Here is a 17,081-nt window from a genome sequence, read left to right on the forward strand (position 1 = left end):
CATCTGATCGGAGGTGTGTATGCGAAATTCGACGCCGATTTGACGTGACACGGGTGGGCCGTGCATCGTGCACCTCGCGCCGCTGGCATGGTGATCGCGCGGAGGTAACCGGAGCCGGGCATCGACGCGGACCGTCCTGGGCGTCGCCGTCGATGATTGTTCCTGTCCCCGCGGCCGCCGGCGGCTTGAATCATGTTCAGCAAGAAGCTCCATGTAGACGTCAAGAAGTCGACGCTCAAGATCCAGGATGTCAAGAAGGACAGCGCGACGCGGTTCAAACATCTTAAAATCGTACTAGGTGAGGATCACGACGGCAACGACGTGTCGGTGATGACAGGTCACGATAGGCTGAGTCAGGTATTTCTCGGAATGATAATAGCGAAATCGAGGCGGTACCACTGATATTTATTCGCTCCCACGCGTGTTGGCGGAGACGCCTCAAATTGCGAGCCACGAGGACGTTTCTCGTAGCGGATCTCTCGTTCCGCCTTCATTTTGCCTCATATCGCGTTCTTTAATGAATCTTCAGCTTTTATTTCTCAGATATAGAGTGAGAGAGAACATGAGAGTACACAACATTACTTTTACGTTATTGAGGAAAAATTGTTTACTTCATACAACTCGTTTGATTTCTTTAAAAATAGAAGATGACCCTGAGAAATGTTGATATGTTAAATAGAAAATTAAAAATAACCATTGTAGTGACTTTGACCAAACTAAATAAAACTTTGATTAATTTAATCAGAATTACTTGCTGCAAAATTTTTAATTGTGTTATTATTCCTGATCTATACTTTTTATATATTAAATTAATTGTTTGATTTATGTTAACAAAATAGCACAGATGAGTTGAGTTGTTGAGTTAATCAGAATTTGGTCAAAGTGGACCTTAATTAACATTAATGAGAGATTTTTGCAAGCAGATTTTTAATAAATAAAGATATCATTGTAATTTAAAAAATTCAGTTTTATATACAGATTTTAGAAGATATTTTTACCTCTTCATGAAATATAAAGTAAATATACTTTGTATAATATTTAACTGATCTTAAAAGTAAAGCTAATTAGCAGTTTTTTTTATTTAGCAGGTTTTATAATAAAAGATTATAATAATTAATAAAATATATTAATAATATATTAATAATATATTAATGAATCCTAGTTTAAAAAGGAAAAGAATTAAATCCAAGCAGTTACAAGATAATAGTTTCGCAGTGTTATGAGAGAGGTAGTCAATATCTAATCACCAAACCGCCTGACCACATTGACCAACTGTGGCCTCCATGTCTAGCTAAAGTTACATTGTTGTAGCTAAAGTTACAAAGTTGCATTATGTGTTGTTTTATGTGTCCTTTTCACACACATACACACTACTAATAAAAATAGTCTACAGCTTTAGATATTTTGCAAATATGTGCCTATATGTATCTAATGCCATACATATTGATATCTCACATATATTTCTATTCTAATATTTCTATTCGATTTATTTACTTCACTACAGTAAATTATTTTGAAATATTATAACATGTATTGTATTAGGTGTTGGAATTAATTCGTAGCGTTTTACAAGTGATGGGAAGTACTTTCATTAATGTATTTTTTAATGCTCATGTGAAATAAATAACATTCTTTCATTAAAAACGCTACGAATTAATTCCAACACCTAATATATTTCTTCCTATATTACATATTTTTTTCTTTCCTTCTTTCTTATACACATATAAGGAAAAAGAAAAGGAATTCTATTATATAAGCACAGATACTTAGAATTAGTTATGATGTAATAGAATTTCCACTACTTTTTTCTAAGACATATCACTCTTGTATTTCCAAAGCGATACAAAAAATTTCTTTTTAATTATTACCTAGAATGAGTTAACACTAGAAGAACTGGATAAAGGAGCCAACTTGGCTCCAATAGGCTCTCTAGGTAGACAATTAAATAAAAGTTCAATCATTTTATATAATTGAAAATTTTTTTTACTAAAATTAAGAACATGAAAAATGATGAAAAGTCATAAAAGGATATTACGTGGAAAAAAATTGAAAAAAGTTATATTAGTTTGAATTTCGCGAAGAGCCATTGGCCTCGTTCCTTTTAGTGTTAAGTAAATATTGTTCTATTAATCATCAAGAATAAACTTCATAAGAGAAATTGTCAAAACATCACAATTCAAAGAGAATGGTTTTTTAAAAGATTGTGAAATAAAATTGACAAAAAAAGATTTGATGGGATAAATATATATTCATATTATGAATATATATTTTTTAATATCATTGATTAGTTAATAATTAATATCATTGATATCATTGATATCATTTTAATATCATTGATTAGTTAATAATTTTCCATCAAGTTAAAAAAGAATTTTCTTTTTTTGAGAAACTTAATTTTTTTGTATTTATGTTACTTTTGACATTGCTGGAAACAGTTTTCTTTTCTATTTAATCAATGATGATATATTTATGAATATCTTATATTTTATATAATAAACATATATTATTTCACGCATTATTGTTTTTATATTAAAGAAAATGTGGACACTGATGAGGCAAAGGGCTTTTTTGAGGGTAACTTCAGCCATGTGTACTTCATTCTTTACGATTGCTTCGTGTCCGCCGAAGCAAATCTTCGGCAACGCGGTAAGTTGCAAACTAAATTGTTATTACAGTGTAATGTACTAAATAAAGCTAACTGTCCTAATGCTGTAACTTTGAAAATTTCCATGCTTTAATATATATCGCATAATTATATAACTTTACAAAATAATATCATTGCCTTCAAAATTATAATAAATTTTGTATTAACCATAATATTCACTCGTTATTTTATTATCATCTCTTTCATTTCTTCCCATTCTGCTGCCAGAGCTTTCCTTCCATATTGGTAAGTCATATATCATATTACTTTAGCTTGATTTGCATTAATTATTTCTTCCATTACTAACGTCTTATGAGTTAAATTACATTTACATGGATACTTATGTGCAAATATCATTTTCATGTTAATCATAATATTTGCCATAAATATTTCTTATGTAATATGATTAAAAGATAGGAAAAAACTAATCTATATTTTTTTATAGTGCATAAGGCACACAGGGAAGAGTTAGAACAAGTATTGCAACTTCTGGAGAAAGTTTTAACTCTTCTTCCTGAGCTGCTTAACAGACGATGGCAGTGTCATAGTTTAGCACGGATTTTGCAGAAGCTCTTGCATCCTGGTAATAGTTGGAAACTTCGTAGACAAGCTATAAGGTATGACAACTGATCACAGTATATATAGTTTTGTTTATTTAAGGCATATTATTTGGTTTTTATGTATGTTATATTTACTTGTTATTTGTGTAACACCATTATGATGTTTTAGGTACTTCATTTTATGGTATCAAGCTCTTGGTGAAAATGCTCCCGAACATATACATCAGATGTTCGCCAGCTTGGTGCCAGGATTTCCACCGCATCAAGCATCGCCTTATAAATGTGATCGTAAGACAGATGGCAAGAAAGAAAAACTGGCGAAAGCATCTAATTCTGAAGAGAAAGATAAGAGAGAATTTTATGACACGCAATTCGGGCAAAGTACTTTTCATGATAATGGATCAAATCAATGTCCTATCAGTCAAGTTGATGGCGGGCCTATCTTACCACCGCAAAGTGGAGAAAAACCTCTCGATAATGAAACTGTTCGATTTTTGGAAGCATTGCTTGAATTTATGGTTACTCAGGTATGTAATTTATTTCTCTATGATCTATATTTATAGATATCTATTTAATGTTAAAACGCGATAAAAATGATTAACGTTTGTGTTATTTTCAGGTGGTAAAAGTAGAATGGCGAGATAAATCTACACGACAGCATAAAACTTTTCAATTTTTATTAGAACGTTTTAAAGTAGCATATCTTCGTCACATCTGTCCGGAATTCAATGACAACTTTTCCCTTTACAAACCTAATTTGGAATTACCCACAATGCGTAAACCGATGAATCAAAATCAGAATAATTATGTACTCTGTAAAGTCGCTTTAATCAAATGGGTTGCAAGTTTCACGCATGTCGCTAGAAAAGATGGACTTTTTGCACATCTTTCGCAAAGGTAATTCATTTATTTTATCTATTTGTTTCTATTGTAATTTAAATTATAATACATTTTTAAACACTAATCTGCAGTACAACACCAAATGAGGAAAATGCCGAGTCAGAATTACGCCGTGTGTCGGTGTATACTCAAAATTCTGCGGATTCGAATTTATTGTCACCTGAATCAGCTATGTCCCAGCAGGATAGTCAAAATCAAGAAGATAGTGCCGTGTCAGCCTTGTTAGTCAGAGAGGTTTTATATGGAAATAGGGATAATGTAAATTTTGTACACGAATTGTACAGACAAGCATTTCTCTTAGATTTCCATCATGCGGGAGCCATAAGAAAGGCTATCGCTGTTTATAAAGATTGGATTCAAATGAACGTGAGTTTTAAATATTAGAAAATTATATATTACATATATATTTACGTAAATATTATTATTATATATACGTAATATATTTTATAGGAAATCCCTCCATTTATGTTGGAACCATTAGATGGTCATAAAGATCGGGATTATGAAGAAAGTCAAAAAAAGGAAAGTGAAATGGAGAAGAGTCCATCTGATAGTTATCGGACGAGATTAAGAAATGATTCTTATCTTGGCGCTATACATCGGGAAAATTTGTTTATTAGGGCAGGCTTGCAAAATGTTTTACAAATTTTTATCACTCAAGCGTCAAACGTATTTTTCTTAGAGAACTCGGGACCGAATGCATCTTTAACGTTACTCGAGGAACAAACGGACAGTTGTAAGAGAGTTCTAAATGTGTATCGATACGTTGTTATGCACTCTAGGCTGGAACCAGCAACTTGGGAACAGTTACTTAGGTATTTATTCGCGATTTATTATCTTTTTTCTTTATTAATTTATATTCCTTTGAAATTTAATTTAAATTTCTTAAATCAGAGTATTACTCCAAATTACATCGCTCGTGTTAAGCGAGAAATCCTCTCGCCGCAAGCATCAAGAAAGTATCGGTGGAAAACTTGCGCCTGCCATATTCCAGACTTTAATTGTTACATGGATTAAGGCTAACTTAAACGTGGTTATTTCTACCCAGTTATGGGACCAGTTTCTAGAGGTGTTAACATCGTTAACGCAATGGGAAGAATTAATTCGTGAGTGGGCGGTGAGTATGCAACGAATATCTCGCGAGCTCTGACTCATATACGTGAAGTAATGTTTTCTTTTTTATATATGTCTATGTAGAAAACTCTAGACACACTAACAAGAGTATTAGCGAGACACGTGTACAACTTGGATTTGAATGATCTACCTTTAGACAGACTCAGCGAACAAAAATCAAAAAAGCGACGTGGAGTTGGAAGCCGCGCAGCGTCAACTGGAAGCGTACAGCCGCCTCGGAAAGGTAGCGTTGATCAAGAAAACAATATCGCGCCGAAAGAAAGTGTCGTAGGTATGTAAGACCTACAGATTGCAATTTCCTTTTATCGCAATAATAGTTTGCCAAAGAAGTCTCTTAATTTTAATTAGATCACCCTCTGCGTGATATGAGGAAAGTGCGACCATTACCGCGCAGTGCGAGTGACAACACTATATACAATGTCAAGGCTCGTACGAAGTTGCATAGGCAGCGGACGCATACGATACATAGCGGTATTCCTGGTGAGTGAATAAACGCCATTAGCTACAATTTTTTTTAGTTTTTTTTTTAGTTTTTTTAGTTTTATTTCTCGAAACTATGGCGAGATCTTTGGTAGTGCCTTTGTGTTGCTGTGTGCAATTTATTTATAACTGTGTCTCTTTTTCGCTTTGGCGCCGACATCAAGTTAAAAATAACTTCTCCCTATACTGTACAGACAAACAGTAGTATCATTCCTGCCCGTAGATTTGTCATATTTATAATGCAGCGCCCATCGTCGCTTATTCTAATTTTTAATCGGCATGTCGTTCATAAGATCGATTTTAACTAAACGACTTGTCATTGAATACATCTCTGCAGTGTGTGTCCTACTTCTTGATTAAGTGTAAACAATTTCCACACATGCAGTACTCCCCCTATCGATAGAACAAGATATGGCGCGGTTACTGTCAAGCGGCTCGGCTTCGTCGTCAGCGACCAGTCGGAAGATGCTGTCCAGCAGACGTGCCAAATCTTTGGATAGCATTGTTATAGTTGATAGTGAACCACCATCACCACGCTGCCCGTCGCCAACACCCAGCAGTGGCGTTGACAGCAACAAAGATAGCCCTATACAAATAGAAAATATTGATGGTAGCAGTATTGGTATGTATGGTCTGTCATTGTGTAATCTATACAATGTATTTTATTGTGCGAAAGGCTACATATTCATAGACTTGATGTGTGAACATTTTGATATCTCTAAAAAATTGTTACATCCGTCCTACATTAATAACCATTTTACAACGTTTCTTAGTCGAATAATGTCCTTTTATTAACAATACGTGATGCTTTGATGATTGCTCGAGCATTTAATATAATGGAGAAGAATCCGAATAATATTGAATAAAAATATTTCTTCAATTAAACCTATGCTTTTCAGATGGTTTTCCGCTTTTGGGGTTATGAAAGATTTATCATTGAATTAAGTCATATGTTAAGCTTGTAACAATTTTTCTTATTGCACAGCATCATAAGATATAAAGAGCTTAACTATATATGGCACTTTCATAATTCATAAATAACGCAATGGATTATATTGTTCAATAATATGTATTTGATTTTAAATTTTATATCTTAAATTGATAGATTAGCGTATATTTAGCAACTGTTTTATTGTACTATAGACACAAATGACGCATCTGAGAGAAGATCAGTTATGGCAGGTGGAGGGGTCCGTGGATGGTTGCCAGATGTGGCTGTCGTTTTATGGCGACGTATGCTCTCAGCATTAGGAGATGTTAATAATATTCAAGATCCCGTTTTGCACGGTCAAGTTATGGATTATCTTGTGCAACTTACACAAACGTTAATTAAGGTAAGAATTATTAAAACTTCAAAATTAAATTAATTTAATTTAATTAAAAATAAAACATGTGTGTATATGTGTGTCTTGACTCTTATGCTATTCCGTTGATTTATATACGTTTAGATACGTTTGAATCAAGGAGTATCCGGAGATAATCAAGCTACACCTCCAGCACCAGAGTTAATTCCACCTCTGACAGTCATCGCACCTTGGTGTTTCAAGGTATATATACATATCACTATTTGCTACATAATTTGTAAAAAATTGTCATTGTTTAATTACAAAAAACAGGATCATAAAGAAAAAAACATATTTAAAAGTAGTAGCAAATGAATGATATAATGTAAAAATATTAAGTTTTTTGGTACTTATCCATATATTCTTTGCAGGCGATCCAGCTTCCTGATCAATACGAAATTGGCAAATTAGCCGCATATCGTCTTATATGTCTTTTAACAGTACAACCACTGGACATTAGTTTACCAAAACAGCATCTTACGCTCTTCTATCGCGCCGTTCACAATGGAATTGCTAGTAATGATAGTAAAGTACTGCATGTACTTGTGAAATATACAGGACCCAGATTATTTAGTTTGAATCTACCTGGATCGAGTCTTCTGACTTTGGACTACATACACGCTGCAAATGTAATACTTAGCAGTCAAGATGTCGAGGTATCTTATTTTTCTCTGTAAATTAAGTAATGTAATATTTATCTCAGTGCATGCAATATTATATTATTTATATTATTTTTTCTCAGGCACCAAGGACGGAAGCTGTTTCTATTATTGGTTCGTTATTATCCTTACCTGTTGCAACGATCAAATTACCCATGTTACAACCAAATGGGCCTGATATTGTAACTATGACGTGTCCAGAAGCAAAAGTAATACTACTATTGCATATAATTTAATATCACAATTAATAGTCTCAAATTGATGTTTGTTATTTCATATTTATTTTAAATTTCATATTTTCAGGAGCACATTGTAACAATACTTCTGCGGAGTTGTCGACGAGAACCCACTGGTATTGCGAGATGCTTGGCTCTATCAAGTATTGCAATGTTTGTATATAAAGAACTATCCTATAAAACACAACATCCGAGAATTCCGGAAGCTGTCACAGTTCTTCTACTTGCACTTAGAGTAAGTTGAAAATTTTTTTATATTAAATTATAAATCTCTATTAAATATCTTTGAAAGACAATTATACGAGAATGGCTACATATTTTAAGAATGGCATAGATTTTAAATTTGTAGATTTTTTTAGAATATAGAATGCATGAAAAAATTATTCTCTACGAGTTATAGTTGCTTGATAGTTTGCATTTGGAGTATTAACCTAAATTAAACGGTACATATCGCGTGAAATGCACCGTTGCCATCCGTGAATATATTTTTTTTTAAGAGAAAGAGAGATCCATTTAACAACATGTAAGTTAAGTAAATCAGGTGTGTTACAATAATATTAAGATAAAAGCGAATCTCTTTCATTGAGTGTCGTTGACAGCGGATGCAAGGAGCAGAACGTCGCAGAGCTGGTTTCTGTTTTCCTCTAATAGATCAGGTAGTTTTCTTTCTTTTTTTTCTGCATCAATGTAGCTGTGTCGACCGTCATGTGACGTTCACAATTTTGGACTGATACCTGCGTGTCTTACGAGGATCTCATTGATTTGCATGGCCTACTGCTATATATGTGCCCAAAAATAAACTGTTTCAGTCTGCAATTTCTTTTTTTATCTGATATTCTATATACTTACTAATGAACAAATTCTTTATATGTTACTAACTAGATGTTAATAGTTCAAATATGCAAAAATTAATCTTTACTTATCGGAAGTTAATCAATACTTAATGATTATATCAATTTTTTGTTTTCAGGCTTCTCACGCTACTGTTGCACAGGTTGCGTGTGATTCTTTGTTACTTCTTTGCGATAAGGCTGATGTACTACTAGAATTGTATCCTAATGTGCCATCTAAGATAATACAGGTATGATTGTGAAAGAATCTCGCACTAATTACTATGAAGCCTACCCTAATTAATTATGGGAAATTGGATTCCGATGAAAGTTCGTTTTCATGGATGTTGTAGCTTATAATATGGAATAAATGAACTTATTTTACCAAAATTCAATTTCCTACATAATTAGTCCAGAGTCTTTTGATTTAAGGATTGTACAGAAGAATATAATGATAATTTTAATTTTCCAATATCCAGATCTTATCGGATACACTTGGACGAATGACAACGCGTGAAAGACGCGGACCTTTAACGGTGTCGATGCTATTTTGCTTAGGCGAATGGGCCATGCATTTAGGACCAACAGTATTACTACAGGTGTTTCAAGGAAAACCTCTCTTGATGACTTTATTTACAGTCAGTATCATATTTTCTTATATTTTATATATGACGTTTTATCTTGTCGATTTCTATAGCATTTAATTTTATTATGTAGGTTTTAAACAACATAGTGCAAAATAAAGTTGGAAAAGAATTTTCGAAAACCGCTAAAAATAACGAGGATGACGATGATGATTTTGATCCTAATATTATATTAGATAACTTAATTGATGAGTCCTCTACAAAATCACCCCGCAAAGGAAATATTCAGTCGGTACAATTGGCAGCAAAAATGGTAAGCTAATCCGTTACACGTATATAAATATGTATAATTTATGTGAATATTCAATCGACACAGGTATTGATGCATTTAATTAATCATCTGGGACATTTTCCGATGGGTATCGGAGCCGCGCGTCTCTCATCACTGGTTGTTGAGTTGGACGACGTTCCTGGAATCGACGGAGACGAGCTATCCTCCGCCGTTTTTCAAGCACCTAATATACAGCTGTTGATGCTATCTAATTCGATCATAATGTCACTTGTAGAATTAGCGGCATTGGATGCACCTGGCGGAGGCGTCACAGCTGGTTTGACTACAGCTCCTTCTCTGGTCAGAGTTTTGTTGCGTGATCTCGCCGGAAAAGCTTCTTGGGACAGTTCGATCTTGTATAGCCAACCTTTCATTGATGACGATCTGCCGTTACCGTTTACAAAACCTGGTAATAATTCATTTATGTTACTTTTTTTGACATAATTAGCTTTTTTAATGAAAGAAGATGAATCGTGACGTGATAAATCTCTGTGATTTATTTCAGTTGATTGGAACGTGAAATTACATACAGAAGATTTGAATAGTGTCATCACACCTCACAACTGTACACCCAGACACACAATACGGCATCGCGAGCCCCACATATTACCGACTTTTGCGAATGCTGCAAGCGACATGGATAACTTGGACGATGTGAGTGAAATTGAAAGTTATATTGACATCGTAATCTTCAATAACAAAATAGTAAATTGCTAAAGAGCTGTATGTTTTTAGCTTCTTCAATATATAGGACATACAAGCCCGGAGGTTTTAACCAATCCAGAAGTCGCTCTCAATGCCCCCGCTAATCCACCTCAGGGACATTATCTCGAGAGCGAGACTATTGCGACGATTTTGAATCAGAGAAACGCAGAGCAAGAACACATGAATAATTGGAATCAACACATCAGGTTGCGTGTCTATCGTTTTCTAAATATATTCTATTGATTTGCAGTTGATGATAATTTGCAATTTGACATTGTATTTTTGATTATAATAAATCTTAATTTTAGTATGAGCGCAACAGCAATCAGTCCACCGTCATGTCGCCCGCCTCCGGCGCCATTTCATCACTGCCGCCTCCTGTTTTCGCACCTCGGTTTATCTGGCTGGGAGCTGCGTAAGAAATTGCATTTGTTAGCGAAAAACGAGAAACTCTTACGTGAACTTCGTAATCTCGATGGCCAACGGTCTCGGGAGACACACAAAATAGCGGTGATTTACGTTAGCCAAGGCCAGGAAGACAAGAACTCCATACTAAGCAACGTCACTGCCAGTAAGGAGTATGAGAGTTTTATCGCGAGACTCGCTTGGGAAGTTGAGCTGGAATCGCACACCGGTTTTCTTGGCGGCTTGGTACCCGGAAAGGCATCTGGTGTCACCGCACCATACTATGCTACATCTTTCACTGAAATTCTCTTCCATGTTGCTACAAGGATGCCATCGGATAGTCCTGAGAGTTTGCTGCAAAAGGTATTTTAGTATAGCTTTCTGCAACGCGTTTATCTCAAGATATTTACGTGATATTTGATTTCAGACACGGCACCTTGGCAATGATGAAATCCACATAGTCTGGTCGGAACATTGGCGAGATTATCGCAGAGACATCATACCCACAGAATTCTGCGACGTTCTCATTGTCATTTATCCATTGAAAAATAAGCTGTATCGAATACAGATTTCGCGTAAATCGGAGATTCCATTTTTCGGTCCATTATTTGATGAGTGTATTGTGGAGGATAAGGTATTACCGGGTTTAGTGAGGACAACCGCGTTAGCTGCGAGTAAAGCGAAGAGGTCTACGCTTACGTTATATCAACATTAGTAAGTAATCTGTTTATAAACTGCAATATTAGGAAATCATCGAATCGAATAACATTCAAATAAAATTTTAGTTATGAGGAGAGAGCGCGATCCATCGATACCGTTATGAGAAATCACAAGGAAGCTACAACATTCGAAGAGTTTACGGCCAATGTTTATTCACCAGTGCAACCGCCAAGTCCGTTTAGCGCAGCTTCGTCTGTCTCTGGTACATAATTCTCAATTAAATAAAAACAATATCATACATATATTTTGTAATATAATATTTAATTTTTTTCATCTTTTTACACATGTGCAGAAATAAATGTCTCTCTTCAGAGAGAGTATTTCGCGTATCACTACAATATTTATCGTTTATAGAAGTTTATTATTGCTATTGATATCACACTATCAGGATCTACAACAAGCGTGCAATCCACAGCATCGTCAAACCTCGCAGCAGCACTTATAGATTCGCACCAGGGACGCTCCGGTTTGCGCAGCAGTTCGACGGCGAGCAGTGACAATCGTGCGAATAGAGGTGACTAATTCAGTCCACTAACCCCCACCCACCTTGTAACACCACCGAACAAGGTAGTAGTTTTTTATTATTTTCGTGCTGTTCTTCCAACATTTATCTGATATTGTATCCTATACCTCTATCTATATCTGTAAGTGCGCGCGCGCGCGCGCGCGCGCGTGTGTGTGTGTGTGTGTGTGTGTGTGTGTGTGTGTGTGTGTGTGTGTGTGTATGCATACAAGATGTCTGGTAAGTTTTGACAAAATGCTCATGTGTAGAACGGATTAAACTGAGTCGAAAAGTCGTGTACTATTTTACAATTTTTACAATAGTTAACGAGATATCAATTTATAAAAATCGCCAAATAGACATAATCTAACAGATCATACAACCAAATGCACATTCAGTGATCGTTGTTGCGATGACAATAGAGAATGGACTGCGCGATCCGTGTGTCAAAATGATCAATAAAAATAAGAAAGAAGAACCCTAAAAGACGGCTAATCTATTTCCATTCAACGATGTAATGAGAGAGAAGAACAATGAGAAGAAGATTGGCTGTCTTCCACGGTCCCTCTCTCTCATTATTACCGATCATTTTTTTGAATACTACTTAAATATCGAATCGCGCAGTTTATTCTCTACGTCTTTGATCATGGTTGCTAAGCGCATGGGTTGTTTTTTTTTTTGTCGCCGTGCGTAACTATTGCCGCTAGTAGTAAACAAATTTACATATATCTAGCGACAGATAGGGACAATGAGCGCAGATGGTCATGCATTGATGTGGTTGGGCGAATACGCGCTTATTCAGCAACCTTTAGAAATCAATATTTCATAAATTGCGAAAATTGTAAAATGATGAAGAGAGGATTTTTTGATTCACAATCAGTTTAATTCTATCTATATATAAACGGTGTCAAAAAGTTTGTATACACACACACACACACACACACACACATACACATACATACATATGTACTTTATGATCGTTTGGTCACAATTTCATAGACAGTAACGTTCGTGCAACATGCTGCAGATAAATATTTCAAAGTAAATATTCTCTAATTCTTATTTCTAATCTAATTGTTATATACCTGTGTGTCTAATAACAATATATATAATTGCAAGATTTAATCTGCCGAATATTGTAAAATCAAGAATATTAATCAATTTTTTCTTTAACTTTTCTATGTCTTTTAATTAACTTTTTGTTTGGCAGTCTTGCAAAATATATTCAGAGGTAATCTTTCTAATCTATAAGTAACATTATAAACATAGCATGTCTGAAATATTATTTTTTCTTATTTTTATGTGTACTTCATGTTTTTTAAATATTTTTAATAATTTTATTTTTTATAATTTTTAAATATTGCTTTGCAGGAAAACAGGTGCGTTCCGTTTTGCGCTTATAGCGCCTATAAGTATTATTTGTCCTTATTTATTAAAGTAATCAATCTATGTTGGCGATTGATGGTTCTATTTTAGCCAATTATATTGCAGCTATTCCGTATTCGCTGCATCGTGGTTAAAATAGAACCGATAATCGGCAACTATAGCCAGCAATCTATAGTGTGATTACAGCTTTTAATATTTGATAAATAACAAGGATGAATTAATGTTTATAGTGTGAAAACGGAACGCATTCATATATGCAATATATATACGTAAAATATGGAATAAAAAAATATTCTGTTTCCATCGATACTCTTTTTATTCAAACTGCACGCTTACTTTTTTTTTTAACAATCTGCCTTTTTCACATGAGCTATTTTCTTGCTAAAATTTTTTATGTTACTTTTTGATTGATAATCTACAAAGTTACGATTAGAGAGATTTTATTAATTCTGATTTTTGTTTCCAGTTTCTGACGGAAGCAGAGTATGGTTTAGTAGTGATACTCCCGAGAGTCCTGCGCTTCACGGAATTTCACCGAGACCCGTAAAAAAGATGTCCTTTAAAACTGGACCAAAGCAGAAGACTAACACGCAACCGACCCCGCCAGACAGTCCGAGATATAAATAAAAGGTTTTTTTATTTGTATTCAGAAAAATGCTCTGCACAATTAACTGGGCTCATCGAGCATTGTACTTTACTAAAGGAACTATTCGGATAAAAAATAGAATAACGAATGATTATACGATAGAGTATTCCACTGTTAGTATTTCGCGCATAGCGTGAAAATTAACAACAATGCCTGTGGCAACTTGATACTTTTGCCAATCGATATACTTTATTCACAGTGAGAATTGAATATCTGATTAGCGTTTTCTGTTTTCCGTCCTTAGGTTTAATTTTTATATTGAATGTACAGATCGTTGTTTATTTGTTGCAACGTGAATATTAATTTATTGGAAAGTATAAATATATAATAAATTTATTAAATTATAGAGGTATATAATTAGATATACTTCTCATAGACTTATTGACGTCGAAAGACAGCTATTTACATTGTACAGCACTTTCTTAAGATTAATTTATCGTAGTATTTCGAATAGCTAGAATAATCATTCTGGACTAAAATTTCTTGAAACATATTAAATGTAGCATAGAAATACTAACATTGTCAGAATGCTCTGCGGTACTGCTATATGGCCTTTGTAATTTCTTATTTGTCATACAGTATACATAGAATATGATATAACTATTTTATTATTAATTAGCAAGATAAATACGAGAGGATTTACGATGTTATTCCCGATAACGCTTGTACATCAGCTTATACATTAAAATCATATTCCAAATATGAAGCTGATGTGAATTTGATAATTCCATTAGCTTGATTTGAGGTAAAACAATGTTTATTACAATTTCAACAAAGTGATAAATAGCCATTTTCAGAAAACCATTTAAGTTACACATTCCATGCGTATATCATCCTGTTCTTAACTTATACATTATAATATAATTCGTATGTATGCATATATATGCATATATGTGAATGTGTATGAATTACCGAGCCATTCCATTTGAATATAATTCGATTAACGCATCTACTTTTATACACTTTATAATGGATCCTTCAGCATAGAATTTCTTTCATTTTATTCGATATAACGTGAAGAGATCGCAAACGCAATCGCCGAATCACTTAATTTCTGTATTAAAATCGAAGATGTTTAATATTTTATAATGAATAAATTAAATATTTCTTATAATGGGCAAAGCCAAATAATTACCACATATTTGGCAAAAATCAAGATATAAAAAAAATGGAAGTTAGAAACTTATTCCATTTATTAAATAATAGCTACTTGCTTTATATAAATTATTCTCATACAGTGATAATAATCAAAGTATTAATGTTATCTATTACTATTAATGAATGGCAAACTAATAAAGGATTATATTGTGGTAACGATCGATGCATTATTCGAGATGAGATTTTTCTAGAGGTATACACTTCGCGATGATAAACTCTGTGTATAATTACAATTTTTTGACTATTTTGAAGACTACCATGAAACACATTCAAAAATGTAGGTATTAGCAACGAAGATGTAGTTGATAATTACTGGTGCGCAGATCATGGCCAAAGCAGCATTATTTTTCCACTAATTTATAATAAGATAGATCAGGAAAGCTCTGTGTGTGTATGTATATGTATTGTATATAAATTGTTAAGCATATAAAATGGTTCCGAAGTCATTTAAGATTATTCTGAATATATATCACGTTATGTCACTACATTATTAATGATATTAATTGAATATATACACATAGTATATATATGTATGTATATATATATATATATATATATATGTATATATATATATATATATATATATATATATATATAATTCATTCATTATATCGTTATATGCAAAAATGCTTTTACTGATTGTATTTAAATGTACTTAATTAAACATTTTCATTAATATCGCATCATTATCGTACTATTATTTAACTGTTTAAAAGAAAAAATTATTCTTAATCTTAAAATTTTGTCAAAATATCTAATTACGTTGCGCGTTTAATTGGCAGAGCGACAGATTAATGAATACATAAGAAAGGTAATTAAAAAAATATGAACAAGTCTTTCGCCGAGGTGTTACGAATAATTTTTCTTTTTTTCTAAAAAGGAAAAATATTCAATACATAAGCCTAAAAACAATACTAAAAACAGAATATCTGAACTTCTTAATCATACCGAGTCGTTTTTGTATAAGGATAAAGTTTTACGTATATCTCTTTATGTAAAGATATTGCAAATGTATTTACATATATTAATATTTACGCGGAATAACATATAGTTATCTTATAGCATTTCTCCAGATTTACAAAAAAGCACTTATTTCCAAGAATTAAAAGAAATAAGATATAAGTAAAATATTATATATATGTGTGTATATATATATATATATATGTGTGTATATATAATATCTTACAATATATAGCGATTCTATATTAATATAAAATGAAAGAGAGAAAGAGAATCGATATATATATATACTAATATATATTTATTGTTTTCTACAGAAAGTTGCAAAGCTAATAAATAAAATATGTATTTATTCGATTATCTTTCTATATAATTAATGTATTGTATAATAACTTCAGCTCAGTTTGTTAAAAAAAAATTGTGTACCTTATTCAACATTTCGTATAATTTCAATATGAAAGAAGTGAAACTCATGAAATTTAAGTTCTATACATTCAATTATAAACGGAATTAATTTTTAATACAAAACAATATATAATTTTCTCAGCACAAATTCCATTACTCTTATCAACTTTTCAAACTTCAAAAATTTTATGCAGTACAGCAATCAGCAGTCATTGTTCCGATATCTGTACAGCGTTCGAACGTGTTCAAGAGATGTTATTCTTCTGTCACACATAAAAATTTGTTGTCCAAAGATATCTCTGCTATTATATTAATTGTACACACCTTCGTAACGGAATGTACATTTTACTGCACAATAAAATTGTGATGAATTACAGCGAGAAATTATTCATTCTTCCATCAATGTTTATGTTATTGTTGTTAACGTTGTTTATCTGCAGGAATCTATCAGAATGACCTTAAAAAATTTAAGCGATTTACCCGAACTGATAAA

At 33.1% G+C, this 17,081-nt stretch overlaps 1 protein-coding gene across 6 annotated transcripts; it reads left to right on the plus strand.

Moving 5' to 3' along the window:
- Window positions 1-7: 7 nt before the first annotated feature.
- On the plus strand, window positions 8-16,964 carry LOC105152944 (putative Rho GTPase-activating protein CG5521). Of its 6 annotated transcripts, none has more exons than XM_011067512.2 (29): window positions 8-298; window positions 2,536-2,646; window positions 2,873-2,890; window positions 3,090-3,261; window positions 3,374-3,731; window positions 3,824-4,101; window positions 4,176-4,470; window positions 4,555-4,919; window positions 4,999-5,221; window positions 5,302-5,509; window positions 5,587-5,718; window positions 6,104-6,340; window positions 6,862-7,052; window positions 7,167-7,265; window positions 7,433-7,717; window positions 7,804-7,929; window positions 8,024-8,191; window positions 8,927-9,037; window positions 9,266-9,424; window positions 9,504-9,683; window positions 9,747-10,110; window positions 10,207-10,355; window positions 10,437-10,612; window positions 10,715-11,174; window positions 11,239-11,525; window positions 11,597-11,733; window positions 11,920-12,045; window positions 13,244-13,264; window positions 13,886-16,964. In XM_011067512.2, the coding sequence occupies exons 1-29, from the start codon at window positions 193-195 to the stop codon at window positions 14,044-14,046; spliced, it is 5,703 nt and encodes a 1,900-aa protein (XP_011065814.1). In that variant the 5' UTR covers window positions 8-192; the 3' UTR covers window positions 14,047-16,964. The 6 variants fall into 6 exon arrangements, with proteins under 6 accessions (XP_011065814.1, XP_011065825.1, XP_011065817.1 ...); XM_011067523.2 differs by having other exon boundaries at window positions 6,122-6,340; XM_011067515.2 differs by lacking the exon at window positions 2,873-2,890.
- The last annotated feature ends 117 nt before the right edge of the window (window positions 16,965-17,081 follow it).

The sequence above is a fragment of the Acromyrmex echinatior genome, chromosome 3, assembly GCF_024713525.1.
Source record: "Acromyrmex echinatior isolate Ae372 chromosome 3, ASM2471352v2, whole genome shotgun sequence".
Lineage (NCBI taxonomy): Eukaryota > Metazoa > Arthropoda > Insecta > Hymenoptera > Formicidae > Acromyrmex > Acromyrmex echinatior.

What these genes read in the sequence shown, in the direction of transcription:
- LOC105152944 (XM_011067512.2), top strand. Translation starts at nt 193, where the DNA reads ATGTTCAGCAAGAAGCTCCATGTAGACGTCAAGAAGTCGACGCTCAAG. An exon ending in CTTCGTAGACAAGCTATAAG is followed by an intron (nt 3,262 to 3,373) that starts GTATGACAACTG and finishes ATGATGTTTTAG; the next exon opens with GTACTTCATTTTATGGTATC. An exon ending in AATTGGAATCAACACATCAG is followed by an intron (nt 10,613 to 10,714) that starts GTTGCGTGTCTA and finishes TCTTAATTTTAG; the next exon opens with TATGAGCGCAACAGCAATCA.